The sequence below is a fragment of the Dreissena polymorpha genome, chromosome 8 (assembly GCF_020536995.1).
Source record: "Dreissena polymorpha isolate Duluth1 chromosome 8, UMN_Dpol_1.0, whole genome shotgun sequence".
NCBI lineage: Eukaryota > Metazoa > Mollusca > Bivalvia > Myida > Dreissenidae > Dreissena > Dreissena polymorpha.
The window spans coordinates 73,224,157-73,245,697 of NC_068362.1; the positions used below are offsets into that span (position 1 = coordinate 73,224,157).

The following is a 21,541-nucleotide window of genomic DNA, read 5'->3' on the forward strand; positions in this document are numbered from 1 at the left end:
GAACAAACGCATTCAATGTATATTTGATTGGATATTTAAGATCGCATGCATTAAATTAAGAAATATGACTTTTAAATGTACGATAAATCGTGCAAAAACTTGCGAGTTTTAATGCAACTCTTTGGAACTAATATATTGCCCATTTACGCTGATGGAATCATTCCACGCACTTCACAAATGTAAACAATTAAACATATTTTTTTGAGTGACGTTAGGAATTGCTTCGACGTGTGTATGTATGTTGGTTTCTTAAAATAAAAAAACATATCAATTTTATAATAATGAATTAAGACTGATATAAGATATCATGGCATGAGATGGTTTTCTTTAATGCAGTGAATACAATGTAACCGTCGTGCAAGAGATTGTTTAGTATTCTGTAACCTCAATGATGAACGCTTGGAATGATCATGACATAAATGAGACGCTTTCATAACAATAGTCCGTTCTGAGCCCAACATAGAGGTGAATGTAATGTAACCGTCGTGCAAGAGATTGAGCATCAACATGTAAACCTTCACTCCACACCTGTAGTGGGTAAAAGATGTGATAAACGTGAATTATCAACATCCAGTATTGAAATCGATGATGAAAATAAGAGGAACAAGATATCAGACTCTGACATATTGCAAAACAGTGCAGCCGTGACAAATGTTCATCTGAGCGAGGCGGACCTTGAAACAATCACCAACAGGATACACGCATTATTCAAAATCGACCTCGAAGCTATGGTAACATCGATTGTGCAGGCGTTCGTCCCGTAGGTAATAACAGGGATTAACGCTTCTCTAAATGAAAAAATTGAGTCACTTGTACATGAAAACAAAGTACTCAAAGATCAGGTGGCTGTGCTAACGACGCAAGCTGATCGCGCAGAGCAATACAGTCGCCGTAACTGCGTACGTGTCACCGGGATCCCGGAAACTGATGAGGAGGTCACTGACAACATTATTATGGAGATGGCAAGCGAACTTGGTGCCAATCTCTCTATAGACGAGATAGATCGCTCCCATAGGTTAGGTCCCCGATCGCAATCCAGATTAAAGCCCAGAGACATAATTGTAAAGTTAGTTTTTCCGTCAAAAACTGTATAATGTGAAATCTAAGGCTAAAGACTCCGTAAATTACCAAAGGAATTACATCAATGAGGCCCTAACGAAGCATCGCAGTGAGCTGTTTTTCGACGCACGTAAACTTGCACGTGACAAGCCTGTAGAAAGTGCATGGACCCATAACGGAACTATTTTAGTGCGTGATCATGCACGTGTGATCCATCGTGTAGAAACATATGAACAGCTAAACAAGCTCCGCTCCAATGCCAATAGATCGTACGCATCGGTCGCCAGCGTGAAGATTGCCTGAACGAACATTGTCCACTCTTTCTTCGCTGTACAGTATGTATATATCATTCTCGAGACTTGACCATATAACAGTTAAACGTGATCCACCTGCTTGTCATTTTATATCCAATTTATAGAATAAACACCTTCACATAAAATAATTGCCATTCAGTGATGTTCAAGCGTTATCACGATCAAACATTTAAAATCCGCTTTGATAGTGAATTGCTATGCCTCATTGCCTATGTTTACATAAATATGTTTTGTTGTCAACCTTTCAAGATGCTTACTGAACATCAACCGTTATCTTTCTGCTAGTCGGAAATTTAAATACATACATTTTGTATAGATGCACTAAATTAAAATCGTATTAGCATTGAACGTACACAACACAAAAGAACGTACTCTGTCTTTCTACGTTGTATCACAGTACCTCATATTTATGTAACCTAATTAATGTCATCATATAAATAAAATTAGACCAGCTTATAGACATTTACTGTTATTATGCCTCTACGCTGTATCACTGCTCGTCTGAAGTATTTGTATTCTGATATAATTATATAACTGTAGTATTCTCTTGTGTGTTTCTTGTAGCTGTATAATTTCTTGACTGGCGATTTACTACTACACTGTTATAATGCATGTAGCAAATTAATTTCACACTCTCTGACTGATTAAGTTTGTCTTGCTCTTGATAATAGTGCTGTATATATTTAAGGTGGATTACTGTATGATAGCGCTAGTTGTCTACACTTCTTGTTAAATGAGAGTACTAATTACATGTTCATATAAAGCTACACATGTTACTCATGTTATATGAACGTTAAAACCTACACATGTATGGCGTTATAAAAATGTATATATATTTATATGTCTATATGCATACGCATGCGTGTGTGAGCGTGTGTGTGTGTTAAATGTATCCGTGTACGTGTGCATATGTATTACATGGTTCTGTATGATTAGTTCATTGACATAATGATGCTAATTATAGTGTCTTCTTGTCGTGTATGTGTTTAACGGTTTAACTGTCGTGTTTTTTCTTAAAGTACTATTTTTCGTCCATAACTGTTAATTACATTAAACGGATTTATATAAAATATATAATAATAAAAAAATAACACGAATCACTTTAAATAACTACTCTATCTTTATAAATATGAAAGCTTATGTGGTTTTAACTGTATAACTGTTCGATTGGCGAATTCATATTGCATTAATTTAACTGTATGACTGTTTGATTAGCTAATTAATACCACTTTGTTAAAATGCACGTTACAAGCAAACGAAATATTCTCTAATTGAGTAATTCTGTCTTATGTCTCTTTACATGACTATGTATCCATGATGTGCATGTTATTCTCTTGTAACTATGTACTTTTACTGTTTCTTGTAAGTGTAAAATACCGTTATAGCATACGTATGTATGTCTTCATCGAATAAGTGCACCTTATACCATCCAACTATTGTGAATGACACTTAATTCTCCAACTGACCAGCTCATTTACAAAATGACCTCTTACCACCTGATTAACCTCTATATTACCTTTTTTATTTGCTTTATTTTTTTACTTTATTATTCTCAGGACGAAGGACTTGTTGATGGATCTTGGATCATTGTAAATCTTGTTAAAGTGCACTCACCTTTCTCAATGTGTAATGATGGCTACACATAACATTTTACCAAGATACAAACCATTCGGATTGTGGTTCGCAACTTTAAATGTATTAGTCTTAATCTCGTTGTAAAATGACGAAATTTCTCTGGAATCGTCTATACAAAACATCAGAGGACAATCCCAACTTTTCCGGCATATTAAACGTCCATACACACGCGCTACAGTTAGTGAACGCTACTATTCTAATGCTATATTTGTTAGAAAAACACTTTTTGTCTTTTTAACAGTCTTGATAGTTACATGGCTAATCACAAGCATGTTGCTTTCTGGGGATATCGAACTAAACCCTGGCCCTGTATCTATTAGTTTTCAAGCTTCCTCTGTCACGGAGATAAATACACTTACTGACTTATTGACAATGCCTAATAACTTTTCATTTATTCAGTATAATGTTCAGAGTATTTTGAACAAATTAGATATTCTTACAGCAGAACTATCGAATTTTGATGTATTATCCTTCACTGAGACTTGGCTTAATAATTCTATTGAAACTGACGATCTACTTATCCCGTCTTATCACCGCCCTTAGCGCAAAGATCGAACACATGATAGCCACGGTGGCGTCATACTATACTAAAAAGTACGTAAAAGATTTTATCCACTATGAACGCAGACCTGATCTTGAGCCTATTTCATTAGAATGCATTTGGATTGAACTACACTTGCAGGGTAAAAAGCGTGTCTTATTTGGGTTATATTATAGACCACCAAACGCAGATGCGTCTTACACTAAACTCATTGATGACTCTATTGGTTTAGCAATTGACACCGGTATATCAGATATTATTATAACGGGTGATTTTAACATGAATAACAATATACCTACATTTGCAAGAAAACTTGATTCTTGGTGCCTTGAGTACAGCCTTGTCCAAGTTATTGACGAACCAACGCATTTCAAAGAAAGGTCCTCTGCAATCTTTGACTTGTTGCTTCTTAGTAACCCAAACAGCTTGGCATTATCAGGTGTCGGTGATCCTTTTCTTGATCAACAGTATCGCTACCATTGCCCTATTTTTGGTTTATTTAAATATAACAAGCCAAAAGCGAAAACATACGAGCGCTTTATATGGAAATATGAGGACGGTTACTACGATTTGTTACGTGAAACTTTCTCTACATTTAACTGGGAATCAATTGCAAGTATTGATGTTGACACATATTGCACTAATATTACGGAAACTATTATTCGTAATGCTAAACGTTGTATCTCTCACCGGCTAATAAAGATCAAACCGCGTGACGCCCCTTGGCTCAATATACATATACGTCGTATGATAAGAAAACGTAAACGAGCGTACAAACACGCGAAATGTAAACTCAGTATATATTATTGGTCGAAATTCCGTATGCTTCCGAAACGAGACCACATCATTAATTAGACAAGCGAAAGATCATTACTACGAGAGCCTATGCGAAAAACTCAAACAAAATAACCACACAGCTAAGGACTGGTGGAGAACTCTTAAGCCATTTATCAATAAACCTTATAATAACTCTATGTCTGCTCTCATAAATCCCGCTGACGATTCGATTGTTACTGATTGCGTTGAAAAGGCGAACATTCTTAACAATTTCTTTCAAAGTCAGTCAAAAATTGACATTGATAACGAAAACTTACCGGATCTTACTTATGTTCCAATTTCTAACTTGCTAGAGTCTTTCATTATCACTCCTAGTCTCCTACTGATGTTCACGATATTCTCAAAACTCTCTCGGTGACAAAGCATCAGGACCTGACGGTATAAGTAACCGTATCTTGAAAGAATGTAGACACGAAAGGTCCCCCTCTTTATGTGACTTTTTAAATTTTTCACTCGACAAATGTATAATGCCAAGCTGTTTGAAAGAAGCGAACGTCAGTGCAGTTTAAAAAAAGGTGACCCTAAATTAGCGATTAACTACCGTCCTATATCATTGCTTAATACAATGGAAAAAGTGTTTGAAAAAATAATATTTAAACACGTGTACAATCACCTTATTAGCAACAAAATTCTGACCTCATTTCAGTCTGGCTTTCTGCCAGGCGATTCAACCACAACCCAACTAACCTATATTTACGATACGTTTTGCAAAGCCCTCGACAATGGATTAGTTGTAAAAGCTGTCTTTTTTGACATTAGTAAAGCGTTTGATAAAATCTGGCACCTGGGTCTTTTACATAAACTGAATAATATTGGCATCCGTGAAAAGTTACACTCTTGGTTTACAAACTATCTTAATGGAAGACGTCAACGCGTAGTACTTCCAGGCGCAGTTTCAAATTGGGCTTCACTAGAGGCCGGTGTTCCACAGGGCTCTATTTAGGGCTCCTTTTATTTCTAATATTCATAAATGCTATTGTAAACGATATCCAAAGTAACATTCGTCTATTTGCCGACGACAGATCCCTATATATTATCATAGATGACCCAAACACGTCTAATACAATTTTGCATAACGATATCAACCGAATATCTGACTGGGCCTTAAAATGGCATGTCTTATTTAATCCCTCCAAATCTGAAACACTTACATTCTCCAGAAATCAAAATCCGAATACCTATAATTTCACAATGTTGTCAACGCCAATACCGGAAGTAAGCTCTCACAAGCATCTAGGAGTTTTCCTTTCTAACGATTGTAAGTGGCATATCCATATTAAATATATATCAGATAAAGCATGGAGTCGAATCAATATTATGCGTAAATTGAGATTTAAACTTGACCGTAAATCACTCGAAATAATGTATACGTCATTTATCCGACCGCTGATAGAATATTCAGACGTAATATGGGATAATTGTACTCAAGCAGAAAAACATGAACTTGACAAAATTCAAACCGAAGCAGCGCGCATTGCATGTGGAGCATCCAAACTAGTATCTTTAAACGATTTGCAAAAAGAAATTAACTGGGAACCGCTTCAAGATCGACGCGACAAACATCAACTAATACTTTTTTACAAAATGCAAAATTCCCTCACCCCTCATTACTTGACCGACCTGGTACCCCAACAAGTCGGAGCTGCTACTAGGAATAATCTCCGTAATGTAAATGCATTACGCACATCCGAATCAAGATCAACAATTTATTATAATTCCTTTCTACCAGCAGTTATTCGAAAATGGAATATACTACCAGAAGAAGTAAAAAGTAGTGAATCGTTGAATATATTTAAATCAAAGCTTAAAATAAGTTTGATTAAAACACCATCGTACTTTTATATAGGGAAACGTTATCTCCAAATACTTCATACGCGGTTAAGGACTAAATCAAGTGCGCTTAATGAACACCTTTACGCGAAAAACATCATCGAATCCCCACTATGTTCCTGTGGAGATATTGAATCCAATTACCACTTTCTACTTCGTATGTCCTAACTTTAACGCAATACGTACTACATTAATGAACAGTATCTCAAGCTTAATCAGCGATGTTGAGCTTGGTAGTCTACTTTTCGGCAATACACATCTTACCGATATTGAAAACTCTGACATTTTTCTACATGTTCAACAATTTATAAAAGAATCCCGGCGATTCTACTAACAATCTGGTTATGGTAAGTTGTTGTTGTTCCAAATCCATGTCCTCGCATCTACAATCCTTCATCCTCATTTCCTTATTGTATCCAAGTCCTCGCATCTACAATCCTTCGTCCTCATTTTCCTTGTTGTTTTCCTTATGTTTTTCCTTATTTTTATATATTTTTTTTCCTTTCTATTCTTATTTATTTTTCTTTCAAAACCTTTGTATACTTACCAATAATTTTGTCTATGTCTAGCATAAACTAAGCTGTATTATTCCTAATACACTGCCAATTATGTGTAAATATAATCGCAAGGAATGAAAATCTATAAGAATTATTTCTTCCGTTTCAATTATTTTCTGATAACTATTGTTTTGTCTATTTTGATATATTGTACTTGCCAAAAAGAAATAAATATGTTTAAACTGAAAGCCCAAGGCTTATTGAAGCGCTCTCGAGTCCGTTTTCTGCGACTTAGAACCAGTACTTGGTGTCGATCGCTAGGAGGACACCATATCCACTTAACCACGGCGACTTCAAAGGGAAACCTTTCCATAAATAGACCAGGCCTTTACGGTAGGGATGATTGCTATTTTTAGTCAAACAGTATTCTTATAAACTATTAAAAGTAAACGATTAATTTTTTGGCATTAACGTTCATTATTTGATTCATCTATAATTTGAAATATATTGGGAAATAAATTGCAAATATTTTAATGTAATTGTAAAACATGTATTACTAAGTCCGGGCATGTAGTCCGAATCACCTGCATTGCAGCCGGTTGCTCTATCCCCGACGCTGTATATTAATTCGCTCTTTGATGAACATGTTATTTTGAACTAATTAATTGTTAGATAAGTTACTCCGGGAGAGATATCGATTGATTAGTTTCGCCAACGTGGCCGTTGCCCAACAACAATCAGAGTTATAAATAGCTGAAAAACGTCTCGAGGGGCTTTTGAAATTTCATTGAAAGAATGCATTGACATTATTTAGCCCGATAGTTTGGAACTTAAATAAAAGGTAAACGATGTTATTTCAGTAAGTTCCTTTTCATAGCATATTGTTTTCTTCAGCTTAAAAACAATCATTTTATCGATATTTGCTATTGTTCGCGTGGAATCACTTTTCAGACTGTATATTCACCCGAAACATGTATTTAATGTACAACACAACACTTAAATAATGTTTTCGTTCGTTATTTGAACTTTTTTCTTTTTTATTTTACTTAAGTAATTTTACAAACAGTGTCGCAATTTCATCCATATAATACAATGTTTACTGTTACACATCTTTTTTATATTTCCTTATTCATGGTTAAAAATTCAACTGATCATTACTTGAGAAATTTGTGTCTGTATTACTTCAAGGAGGTACAGTTTGATATTGACTCTGATAAACATAAAGAGAGAGAGTTTAGGAATCTTTCTATATAACCATGGGGAAAAATTAATACAGCCAATTAACACAAGTTTATCAACGCCAGACTTTGGTGTTGTGAATTTTCTCGCATTTGCGATTTATTCCAATATGTGATGAAGAATCTGTAAAGTGTAGTTATATAATTGGCGTAACGGTTCGTAAATCAGGATACAACATCGGTTATAAAATAGGACGCCTATAGACTGCCATAAGGCTTATTTCAACTTTATATTTAACATGTAAACCAAACTACTGTCATGACTATTGGACCGATAGTCTAAGGCTAAAATGGTGTTATACACGTATTCAGGAATGAGCTAGCTACAAAGATGACACAATCCTTTCAAAATCACATACCAGGTCAAGCGTTTTTATTTGACTAAAACAACCTTCGGTGGATAAAACTGAATAACGATGTTCCGACACAGAACGAGCTGAAATTTAAACCCGCGGTAAAGGTAAATGACCCGTATGTTAAGTGCGCTTTATTTTACTGCATTCCGTTTGCGTTTATTTGCAAATAAGGCTTAATTTTCCCAAACAGTTCACACACCGACGAAGTCAAGAAAAATACAATCCAATTCTTCAAAATGTCTCCATATTACGTAAGTTTATTCCAGTATTATTAAACAGCAACGCATTAAGTTATACGTGTATATTTATATTTTAACGGACGGACGGACTGACGGACAGTTTACCTGCTATATGCCACCCTACCGGGGGCATAAACACAAATATATGAAATTATTGGGTGATAGGACAGCGTTGCGATACATATTGTGTACTTTCCAGTTTGCAGGAGAGCAAGGTACAAAAGTCGGACAGTCTGTCAACTGCACATCGTCATTCTCAGTCAGAATATATTACTGACGTTTGCCCTTTTGCTTTTAATAACACAGTCTGAAACCAATTCTCCATCCAAATGAATTGCAATTTCATTTTTTCATTGACAACACGCAATGTGATATTGATGTGCGATTTGAATTTGCGGAAAGAAAACTGCGTCATCATGAAATGCTTATATAGCCCGTTTTTTCTAAATATTTAAGAACCTTATGTTAGACACATTAAAGGCTATTTGAGGACACATACTATAATATGATTGCATGTGGTATCATGTAAATCTACGTATGCACGTTTTCAGTGTGAATATATTTACATCATACATTGTGTACCTCTACGCTGTTTTCGGCATAATACATAGGTGCCTTATATGTTTTGTTTTACGTCAGTAAGCCAATCTTTGGAGGTGTGATGGGCCATAGTTCAGGAATTGGTGGAATCATACAAATTCAAAGAACAACGCCTTGCCAGTTAACCGTTTTAATCGTAGTAGACGTTACGACCAAAAAGTTGGTAAAAGACTGAAAATACACAGAAAACAGGTTTAGAATGACGTAGACTTATTAAAATACTTTTATGACTAGTGATATTACAATACAATATCTATTTTAACGTGTACCAGTTGTTTAAAGAACATATAAACCTAACACAAGTACGAATAGGTTTGAGTACGAATCTTGAAAATGGTAAATTTTACTATGAAATATTCAAGAAGAAACTCTGAACTTATGCAAAATGAACATTATTACCAATATGACTAAATTAACAATATAAACACAATATCCTTACACTGTGTGGACTAAAGAAAGCCATGAAATTACAAGAAAATAAATGTGCGGGATGCCCGACCAGACGTTTCCGGTTCAATACTAGGTTACATTATACTATTATTAAAGCATCGATACAAAAACCGACACGGCTCGGGGATGAATCGAAAACAGAAATAAATGGAACAGTCGTTCCAGAACACTCCCCGTCCGATGACAATAATTTGGAATCGCTATCAAAAATAAAACACGAAAAAATAAAATCCTGAATTTCACATAAAAATTATGGTACAACCTTTGGAATAAATACGGTAACAATTGACAATAGCAAATACGGTACTAACTGATAATAGTAAATATGGTATTGAGTTGAAACATCAAAAGAGAAAATTTTGATATGACCCAATTTACCTTTTGTTTACAAGAACAAATATGGTATTCACTTAAAATGGTAAATACGGTATCGAATTCTTTGAAAAATGAAAAAAACTAAACCATTGCTTAATGACAAATCAAAATTGTTTCTTCTTATAAGCAAAGTGATGACTATTTCTAACAACACTACACCAGACTAAATTACACAATTACAATTCTCAAAATATCCTGATGCCTTAGCTTTAATTGCTGTAAAGATGTATTCTTAATGTATCTTTGTATTATATACATTGAACTTCTTGTGCATAGAACATCATAATGCATAAAATGAAGAAAATTACATTCATCTTTAAAAACAGTTACAAAATGAAGACATATTTTGAAATGTGAAAAGGCATGAACCATAGATGCTTTCATTGTTACATCTGAAAAATAATCTTTCACCCTGAAGTGAGTAATCTTACATGAAAGTAGACATTTAGTATTAAAACTAACAAGTACATAACGCATTGAACTAGTGTATACTCAATACATAATAGCACAACCTTTCAAATGAAATACATATGACCATTTTAAAGTATTCAATATCATATATAAGTCTTACATTAATACTGCATTTAACCAATGCCATTCAAAATTATCTTTAGCCAAGTAAAGATAATGTCTTTTAAGTCTTAAAACATTGTGAATAAAATTACACACATTCATTTACCCAAAACAATGAGCTATCAATTTCAAAAATTAATGGCACAATATCAAAGAAATGTTCAACATACATCTATGTACACACAATGACTGTGACACCATATCAATCTATAACAGCCTATATAGATTTCAACAGTTATTCAATGAAAACACTAGTAAGTCACCATTTACTGTGTTTCTAATATCTCACAAGCAATACCATCTCAACAATGGGTCTTACAAGGAAACTCTGTTTTCCTTCGGCATTTATGATACACAATTCAACTTTGCGAATCTTCCCGTCTGTGCTTGGAAAGATTTTGTTCACCCGTCCCTTGGGCCAACAATTGCGGGGTACGTCGTAATCTCTCAGGAGGACTATGTCATTGACCTTTAAGGGACTTTGATCATGATGCCATTTAGGCCTTGTTTGCAGGGATTGGAGAAACTCTTTTCTCCACCTTAACCAAAATTGGTTTGCAAGATACTGGACCCTTTTCCATTGGTCTTTGTACAGGTCCTTAAGGGACATTTCATCAACTGGTTGTTGGTCAAGATCAAGTTTCATAGTGAGAAGTGCAGATGGACTCAAAACTTCAGGACACTCTGGGTCAGTGGATACAGGTACTATGGGGCGAGAATTGATTATTGCGCTAACCTCTGCCATAAGTGTGGCTAGGACATCATGGGTAAGGGTATGAGTGTTTGACAGCATGGATTCTAATATGCGTCTGGAAACCCCTATCATTCTTTCCCATATACCCCCCATATGTGAACTGTGGGGGGAATTGAACACCCAAACACTATTTGTTTTTGCAATGAAGTCTTTAGTGTCTCCGTCTTCTACATTAATCACATCTACTCCAATGTGGTCTGTAGCACCTACAAAGTTTGTACCACGATCTGAACGATACATCTTAACTGGGCCTCGAATGGCGATCAAGCGTCTAAGAGCATTTATGAATGCTGATGATGACATTTCATCGACTACCTCTATGTGAACTGCACGTACAGAGAGACAAGTGAAAAGCACTGCCCAACGTTTAGCGCTCGCCTGTGAGCTTCTAGTCTTACGCGATACAACTTGCCAAGGGCCAAAACAGTCTACACCTACATATGAAAAAGGTGCGTTTTGCTGTAACCTGTCTGAGGGTAAGTCGGACATCTTTTGTTTCTCAAAGCTACCCCTAAGCTTCTTACAAGTCACACAATTGAAAAGGAGAGAGGAAATGGCACGTTTACCTCCAACAATCCAATAACCTGCCTGCCTTACTGCACCTTCAGTGAATAAGCGCCCTTGGTGCTGAACGGATTCATGGAAGTGACGTATGAGCAACTTAGTGACATGGTGTTTTGCGGCTAAGATTATGGGGTGTTTCTCTTCTATTGGAAAGTCACCCTGACGCAGGCGTCCACCAACTCGCAGCAATCCTACATCATCCAGAAATGGATCCAATGCAACCAGAGTACTACTACTACCTACAGGGCTCTGTGAGGAAAGAGCATCAACTTCTGCTTTGAAGCAATCATACTGAACTTCTCGGAGCACAACCTCAGTAGCTCTAGACTTACTCTCTGGGGAACTAGAGATGGAACATCTATGCCAACCTCTCTGACTACAACACTTCTTGAAAGACGAAACAACATGCACTAGAACACTTAGAGCAAGCAGTAATCTACTCCAAGATGAGAAGCGCTCAAAACGGTCTGTTTCCAAGCGAGCATTGCTACCAACAGACGTTTTCATGGTAACAACATCTGTGCGAACTTCAACATCTAATTGTGGGTTTAGAAGTGGAAAGAACTCATTCGACATTGGGGTTTCCTGAGTGCAAAGGAAAGTTGGACCTGACAACCACAAGCCATCCTGCAATTCTTTGGGACTGGCTCCTCTAGTACCGATGTCTGCAGGGTTTTTGTCTGTTGCTACATATCTCCATTGCTTTGGAGAACTTACACGTCTGATCTTTTGAACTCTATTACTGACGTAAGTATGGAACCTACGGGTTTGGTTTCCTATGTAACCTAGCACTACTCTGCTGTCTGTATAGAAATGAGTATCGGCGATATTGACACCAAGATTCTCAGAAACTAAAGTGTACAGCTCTGTGGCCAAAACAGCAGCGCAAAGTTCCAAACGAGGAATAGTATGACCTTTAGCTGGGGCGACCTTAGCTTTACCCATCACAAAACTGGCCTTTTTCTCACCAGCACTGGAACACCCTACCACATACACTACTGCTGCTATTGCCTTTTCTGACGAATCTGAGAATACATGAAGTTCAGGATTGGACATTTCTGAAAGTGACACATTGAACAGACTTCTACTGACTTTCACACACTCCAAATCTGCTAAACTGCCTAGCCAATTGTACCACTTGGCCTCAAATTCTGTGGTCAGAGGTAAATCCCATTCTATACCGCTAGCGATTACATCTCTTAAAATCAGCCTGCCATTGATCAAAATTGGCGACAAAAAGCCGATAGGATCAAACACACTATGAATGCTTGAAAGAAGGCCTCTCTTCGTGACGGGTCTATCTTGTATATGACAATCGAACAGGAAGTAGTCCTTATTCAAGTCCCACTGAAGTCCTAAACTACGCTGAGTAGGTAAACTCTCAAGATCAAAGTCCAGACGGCTCAAGTCTGTTGACAAATCTTCCCGAGACAACCCTTTCATAACGTCTGGGACGTTTGAAGATATCTTATGAAGCCGAATTCCCTTCCCTGCTAGTGAAGCTTGGGTACGTTCAATCAAACTCCTGGCTTCTGAAACCGTAGGACAAGAAGTAAGACCATCATCCACATAAAAGTCTCTCCGAACAAACTCTTTGACATCTTCGTCAGAATTCTCAACTGATTTCTGCAGACCATAATTTGCTATGGCTGGAGATGGGCTATTCCCAAACACGTGTTTACACATGCGATACTCAACTAGAGATTTTGAGGGGTCATTATCTTCATACCATAGAAACCGAAGGTAATCTCTGTCACACTCTTTGACACCGAAACAGTAAAACATTTGCTCTACATCAACTGAAACTGCTACCTGTTCCCTACGAAACCTTAGTAAGACACCAAGCAGACTATTTGCTAGGTCTGGACCCTGGAGCAACACAGAATTGAGCGACACACCATTATACTGACAAGCTGAGTCGAAGACAACACGAATTTTATCAACCTTTTTGGGATGGTAGACTCCAAAGATAGGTAAGTACCAACACTCAGCATCATCTGCTAGCTTAGAAGCAAGTTCTGCATGACCACTAGAAAGCAGGTTACCCATAAAGTCTACAAAATGCTGTCTCTTAACAGGGTTCTTGTTCAGACTATTTTGGAGGGATTTGGCTCTTTGAAAAGCTTGGGCTTTATTGTTGGGAAGCTTGGGTCGTGGTGACTTAAATGGAAGTGGGGCGGACCATTTACTGTCGGAACCTAGTGTGAATTCACTGTCCATAATGGACAGAAACTCTCGGTCTTCAATGGACAATGACGCTTTCTCATCACGGACAGAAGATGCGAACACAAAATCATAAGTCATACAATCTAACTCATGAACATTGTTACATGGCATAAACAGTGAATATCTACCATTATCAATGATATACATGCTTGAACAGTTATTTTGATCAACATTGTCATTTTCACATTTTTCAGACACAACATATTTACTCGAACATGGTGGCAAGATAGAGGCTCTCCCATCACCTACAATGTAGGTTTTATTTACATTGACATTGTTTGTAATATGCGAACTACCGAGACAAGTCTCGCCCACAATAACCCAGCCCAATGGAAGTTTATGAGCATATGGCATATTTGATGCCCCAATCTTCTGATCCATCACATGGTGTGCTTCTATAAGGTCTCTTCCAATCAGAAGGTTGACACTACATGAGGGATCGACTGGTGGGATGTGTGGCGCTAGATCCTTCAGGTGGGAGTACGCCAGGGCGACTTCTGGCGTAGGAATCTCATCTCTGTTGTTAGGCACTTCACACTCGAGCATTGATGGCATATCATATGAAACACTATTTTCATTAACACTTGTTACAACTAGATCAGTGGCTTTTCTGCCATTTTTCACTTCAATGCCGTTACACGTATTAACTGAGTATTCAACAACATCACCCTTGACATTCAATTCATCGAAAAGTGTAGGTGAAGCCAACGATCTATTTGATTGATCATCGATCAATGCGTACGTTTGCATTTTCAGTCCTGTCTGTTTGCTAGAAACTTCCACCAAAACTATTTTAGCACACGACTTCCCGACAAAGCCAGGGGTACCGCAAACTTGAGTGCATGAACTGTTCACGGATGAAGAATTTGTTACACCTTGGGGAACAGGTACTCTATTCCGCTGCTGAGGCTCCCCGCCATACTTTGACGACACTGCTGGAGTAAAGTGCATGGCCGTGTGGTGGTTGTTGCCACACTCACTGCATTTCAATTCTTTATGACATGAGCCATGGAAATCATCAAGACACTTGAAACACAGAAAGTTGTCTTTCAATAACTTCTTTCGATCAATGTAACTTTTCCTTTTAAAGTCCCTACATGACGCTAACATGTGAGAGTTGGAGTTGTGTAATGGACACTTGAATTTTGCTTGCCTACTTGGTGTGTAAGTACTTTGGTTTGTGTCCACATTCAGTTTGTTCACTCTGACACCCAGGGATCGCTTCTGGGCCTGAGGTGTGGCTATGCTAGTTGTCATTTCATACACAAAGCTAGGATCATTCTTCATCCTGCATTGCAAGTTCAGAAATTCCACAAAGAATGAAAATGGTGGGTACTGTGTCTGATTTTGTACTCTGAAGCTTTAACCGTCCACCGCTCTTGTAGATGTATGGGAAGCTTGGCCACGATGGGAGAAACACCATACGACGTGTCATAGAAAGAAAACATGTCTTTGTACTTGGGGTTATCTTTCAGAAAGTTAATTTCTGACACACAATCATACAACTCATAAAGTGCTTTTGAATCTTTAGGATTAAGTCTAGGAAAAGCCTGCAGCCTTTGCCTTAAAGCAATTTCAACTCTTTCTGCTGCTCCATATCTCTCATCTAGACGATCCCAAATTCGTGATCTTGCAGATTCAGCACTGCCAGCACATGACGCGCGAATACTAGATGCCTGTCTGGAGGACTCTGGACCTAGCCACTTAATCATCAAGTCTAATTCCTCAAATGCTGTCACGTCAAGCTCACTCATTACAGTTCTGAAACTTGTCTTCCACATCAGATAGTTTTCACACTTTTCGTCATACCGGTATAACCTGTTCAGTAGAAGTTCCTTTTTAAGCAAGTATTTACTGAAGTCATTTATGCTTTCGACTAAGAGTGATGGTTGCTCTGTTGTAGGTGGTGGTGGTGCAAACTCAGGCGGAATAAGAAATGAACTATCATCATGGATTAAAGTTTGTTTTTCTGACTGTACATTTTGCACCTTTAAAATGTTTTGCTGTTCTGACACTTTAGAAGAATTTTCTAAAAAAGTTGCAACCTTTTCCTGAGATGATGGAGAATGACAGGAAAGTTTCGAAAGTACCGACTTATTACCAATAGAATGCACACTTCCTTCGAAAGTTTCTGCCTTTACTATGGCAATTGCTTCTTCTTCCTTCGTTTTCAGTAGCTGCAGCTCCGTTTGCAAATCCGCTTTCCTCCTTTCAGCAACAGCTCTTCTAATTGCCTCATTTTCTTCAAATTCAGCTTTCTCTCTCTTTAATTGAGCTTCCTTCTCAGCGAATAGCGCTTTCGTCTTAGCCGCCTCTGCTTCAGCCTGCAGCTTGACTGATATTACGGATGAATGAGCTGATATCCGAGAACTACCAGATGCAACTGAAGACACTTCTGTTTTATTATCCTCAATTTCTTGTATGGATTCATTAAGTTTACACAAGAATTCTTGTACATTAAATTCTATAGAAGAAATTTTCTTCTTGAGTGAAATGTTCTCAATGTTACTTTCTACTGTACATGTTCTTGACAAATAATTTGAAAAATCACTAGCATTTGCCTCTAATACTTTCTTCTTAGTTAGAAAGTCCCGTTCCACTGCTTTAAGACGTTTAACATCACCCTTCGGTATATCAATTATTAGAGTAATAGATTCAATTTCATCAAAAAGTGGATTAACAGTGTTTTTGAACTTTTGAACATTTTCTTCGTAAATTTCCATCGCTGGTTGTGTTAACTTTTTGATACGTGAACTAGTTCTTGTGGTCATATTTTATGGCGGTTGTATAGTTCTTATACAGTTCTTTTACTGTGATGGGCCATTGTTCAGGAATTGGTGGAATCATACAAATTCAAAGAACAACGCCTTGCCAGTTAACCGTTTTAATCGTAGTAGACGTTACGACCAAAAAGTTGGTAAAAGACTGAAAATACACAGAAAACAGGTTTAGAATGACGTAGACTTATTAAAATACTTTTATGACTAGTGATATTACAATACAATATCTATTTTAACGTGTACCAGTTGTTTAAAGAACATATAAACCTAACACAAGTACGAATAGGTTTGAGTACGAATCTTGAAAATGGTAAATTTTACTATGAAATATTCAAGAAGAAACTCTGAACTTATGCAAAATGAACATTATTACCAATATGACTAAATTAACAATATAAACACAATATCCTTACACTGTGTGGACTAAAGAAAGCCATGAAATTACAAGAAAATAAATGTGCGGGATGCCCGACCAGACGTTTCCGGTTCAATACTAGGTTACATTATACTATTATTAAAGCATCGATACAAAAACCGACACGGCTCGGGGATGAATCGAAAACAGAAATAAATGGAACAGTCGTTCCAGAACAGGAGGCTTGCGCTTTTATTCGGAACCAAGTCATACTGTTGTTTTATACAGGCTCTTTAAGAATTACACGAATCGACACAAATAAAACTACTCATAGGCATGCCTCGCCATTTTTTATAAATAGCCTCACCTGATAAATTACACAATAATTGGGCAGTAAAACGTTACGGTATTCCATATACATATTCATGTAATGGGGATATTTTCTGCAACCCCATATGTTCTGCAAATACTAGAATATGTAACTTAACAAACGTGCATAGGAAATGTGATATGAACTATGCAATGACATATAAATATATATAGACAATAATTAAAATGTGTATGCATTAATATGGCATACACTGCATAACAAACATTTCATGTGGTGGATAATCAACAAACAGCTGGATACAAAAATAAAACTCTGCTAACTAATGTTATAATTTATCAATATAAAGCATTTAATGACAAACTTCAAAACATGCCAAAATCTGTGAAAAGGACCCTTTAACATTACATGAAATACTTCCAGTGGTATTCGAATCAACGATCGGGAATGTAGTGGCAGATTTATGGAATCGAGTAGTGTCTTTCGTAACGTATAGAGTTAACTCAGTGTGTAGATGATTGCAAGAACTACGGTTTATAGTGGTGTTCTGAAAATCGGTTTCGAGGGTACGAAGATTCACCAAATCACACTCAACCCGCATCCGCGACGAGAAAGAGCTCGCGGCGCGGAAGAGAATACTTTACAGAACATTTTTTTCATAATTAAAATGGCCCAATTCATGTTTCGTTAAAATCGCATAACACAGCTCTCCTTAATACGGTGGCAAAGAGGTGACATTCACTTCTCTTTTTTTAAATTGCTCTCCTCTTTTTTCTATCTCGTGGCCACGAGTTAGCTATGTCGTGGCCACGAGATAGAAAAAAGAGGAGTGCAATTTAAAAAAAAAGAGAAGTGAATGTCACCTCTATGCCACCGTACCTTAAGGCTGCACAACACACTTTTTAGCCACAAATGCGCGTTGGTCCCAAATTTCTAAATAAAGAGAACATTGCTCAAGTAAGCACCAATTTGAGTGTCTAAATAATAATGAATGTCAGGTTTGAGTTGTGGTGATTTTTCTTGGATGTTTGTAAGTTACCAAAACATTGGTATTGTAACTATAGCTGCAAACAGGAAGTAGAATTCATGCAATTCGAAAACAGGTGTAATGATGGCTCCGGTCAATATTTCTGTTGGAAATTTGAAAGGGCGTATGGACATTGAACTATAACAAACAAGAAATGTCTTTAAAAAAGATATACGGCGTTCATTGTGGTCGATGTTTATGAACGATCAAAAGTTATCTCTATGAGATAAAAAGTAGCGGATGCCTTTTTTCTGCGCAGTTCTTAGCTACATCACAAGCAAATCAATTACGGGGTGTTGCGCCAGATTTCGTGGCTTATTTTGCTTTATGTTATATTATTACTCAGATATCTATATTTACAGAATAGAAAAACACAAGAAACATGAAAATACACGAGTGCATATAGGTCAGCCGGCAATACTCAAATCTTATTTAACTGCATTATTATAGTATAGTGAATTATTGTGCTCATGCTTAATAAACTGGTCTAAATGGATAAATATTTCTAATTAATTTTATCAAAATTGGTCCTTATCATGCAAATGTTGAAAACATATTAAAAATCGATGATTGACATACCACAATAATATCGCCGAATATCTTTATTCAGTATCTTTCTGATCAAAACAGACTTCAAGTGCACAAAGTTTACGAGACGGCGTTTATATAAAGATTTCTGCAACTGACCGCAAACTGACCTTGATACCTTGCGGATTGGAATGCAATGCATTAAAGTTAGGTAACAATTCTGCTGCTGAAACGACGGCTTGTTTACGCCAACTGTACACGACCAAGGCAACAGCTGTGCCTAAAATATTGATATATCGACAAAGCGACTTAACGAACTATTTATTCCATCAGACAAAAATAGCATAGATTCCATTTTTTTCCTTCAATGAAAAGATCGCAACCCCTTCTGCGAACTCCGGTGATGAACTGTATATAAACTCTGACTTTCACACACTGGCCGCGAATTGACCCGAAACCTCGCGGGTTGAAATGCAATGCCAGTAAGTACTAAATATGAGAATATAGCCTTTAGTATAAACGCTTTTGCGCTGGTAATTCTCTGAAAATAAAAGGTGAACGCACAAACTGTATTTATGTCGAAAATTGATTGTAAAACTGTTCTATCTATTGAGCCTTTTCATTAGAGATAAAATTGTTTCATGCAGTAAAACAGTGTTACAAAGACGCGGATATGTTTCCAATGTTCTGGTGTTATACTCAAATCAGCCAATGGAATAAATGAAGTGTATTCATTCGTACCTAGCCGCGGGAAATTTTATTTGAATATTATTGGACACTTATAAAGGTCAAGTCAGGGTGAAAAGCTGGCTTAATACAGCTTACGCCGAAAAATCTAATCCTTTGACCTCCAATTTTCTCCATTTGCTGTTTAGTACTTGGTATGTTACCCATGTAAAAACATGGTTTGTAGGCACCTTGCGTCTGCAGGAAAGTGGCAGTTTGATGTTGAAACTGGCTTAAAATGGCTCGGACACGCACATAATTCTGACGTTTTCGTTTGAAATAATCAATACTAAAACATATTGCCCCAACTCATTTGATTTGAATGTTCCTGATTTTTCAGAAGGCACACCCTCAACCATTCTGGAAATGTGCTTGGTTTATTTTCAGGTTTGCGAGGTTACCAGTTTTGAAACAGTGGTTCACTCCTGCTTGTGTATGAGATTGGCCGAGACTAAAAAAACTGTATATTGCCACCTAAAAGTCAAAGGTGCAGGTCATCCAATAGATGCATTCGCTAAGATGCCGCGGGACCTTTCTGTTAATGAACTCTGAAATAAATACATGCGTGCAGAACAGCAGGTGAGGCTATTAATTAGCAACCTTAATAACAGCCGATTCCTTATCAGATCAACGGAATAAAAACGGAAAAACCCAATACCATTTTACTACGTGATCAATAGAAGCAGTATTTCATTATGTGCATACATAACTTTTTTATTACTCACATTGATATTCACATATTAACGTCCTTACGACGACAAACAATTTCATAAATTGCTCCTCTTTTTAAGCTGTTAATTTAAAAATGCTTGGGGAGAAATCTGATTACGGTACTTCATGCAACATTACGTAAGAATTATTTATATTTGTAATTGAAGATGAGTTTCGTTCAGCCTTTGTTCTGCTAGAAAAGCGCGCAAAATATAGGTTCAATGGAAAATGTCCCGTAATAAAGTGAAAATCATAAAGCAATTGAAGGTACACTTTTTACGTTATATTTTGCTTAAAATAACGGCAGCCAGGCAGGTCAGATGGATTTTTGCTCGACACCCGGCACAATTTTCGAAATACGTATAAATATGCAGCGACTAGACGATTTTGCTGAGTTCGTTAGAGTTCGAAAATCTAGTCAGTAAAACACCGCATAAAATATATGTATATAATCACCACTGATCAAAACAAAGATATGTATATAAATATTTCTTTGATATTTCGACTGGTATATAACATTACTTGAAAAAAGTCATACTTTCAGTATATTCGGTAATAAAATTTCGCGATGTGAAATCGTAAGTACATCGCGAAAAAAGGTGACATAACGATATACACACTATACATAACGCAAGAAGAATTATTATTTATATATAACATTTATACAATTCACTACGCATGCACAACATGCATTCATGAGTTTACCACGTGACGATGATGATCAATCTACTGGCGGTATTTATAGTTTACTGGTAGTTACCTGGTAGACATACCCAGTAAAATTTATTACCGAATATACTCAAGGTGCCTGAACCACGTGACTTTTTCGGCTATGTGTGGGACAATCGGATGTAAACAAAACGTCGCTTTAGGTAACGTTTTTGATAAGTTCTTCATTATTTCAAAACCATTTTCAAAAAAACAAAGACGAGTGCCGGTCATTGTAAAAAGACACAACGTTGTAAAGTTTGCGCAAAATTAATTAAGTATTTTTTCCA

The 21,541-nt window shown here is 36.8% G+C and overlaps 1 protein-coding gene across 1 annotated transcript; it reads right to left on the bottom strand.

Annotated features, from left to right (window-relative positions):
* Positions 1-517: 517 nt before the first annotated feature.
* Positions 518-15,375, bottom strand: LOC127840636 (uncharacterized). The gene is made up of 2 exons (XM_052369048.1): positions 11,865-15,375; positions 518-528 (listed from the first exon to the last, which is right to left on the bottom strand). Exons 1-2 carry the CDS (start codon positions 15,373-15,375, stop codon positions 518-520), a joined length of 3,522 nt encoding a protein of 1,173 aa, XP_052225008.1.
* Between the last annotated feature and the right edge of the window lie 6,166 nt (positions 15,376-21,541).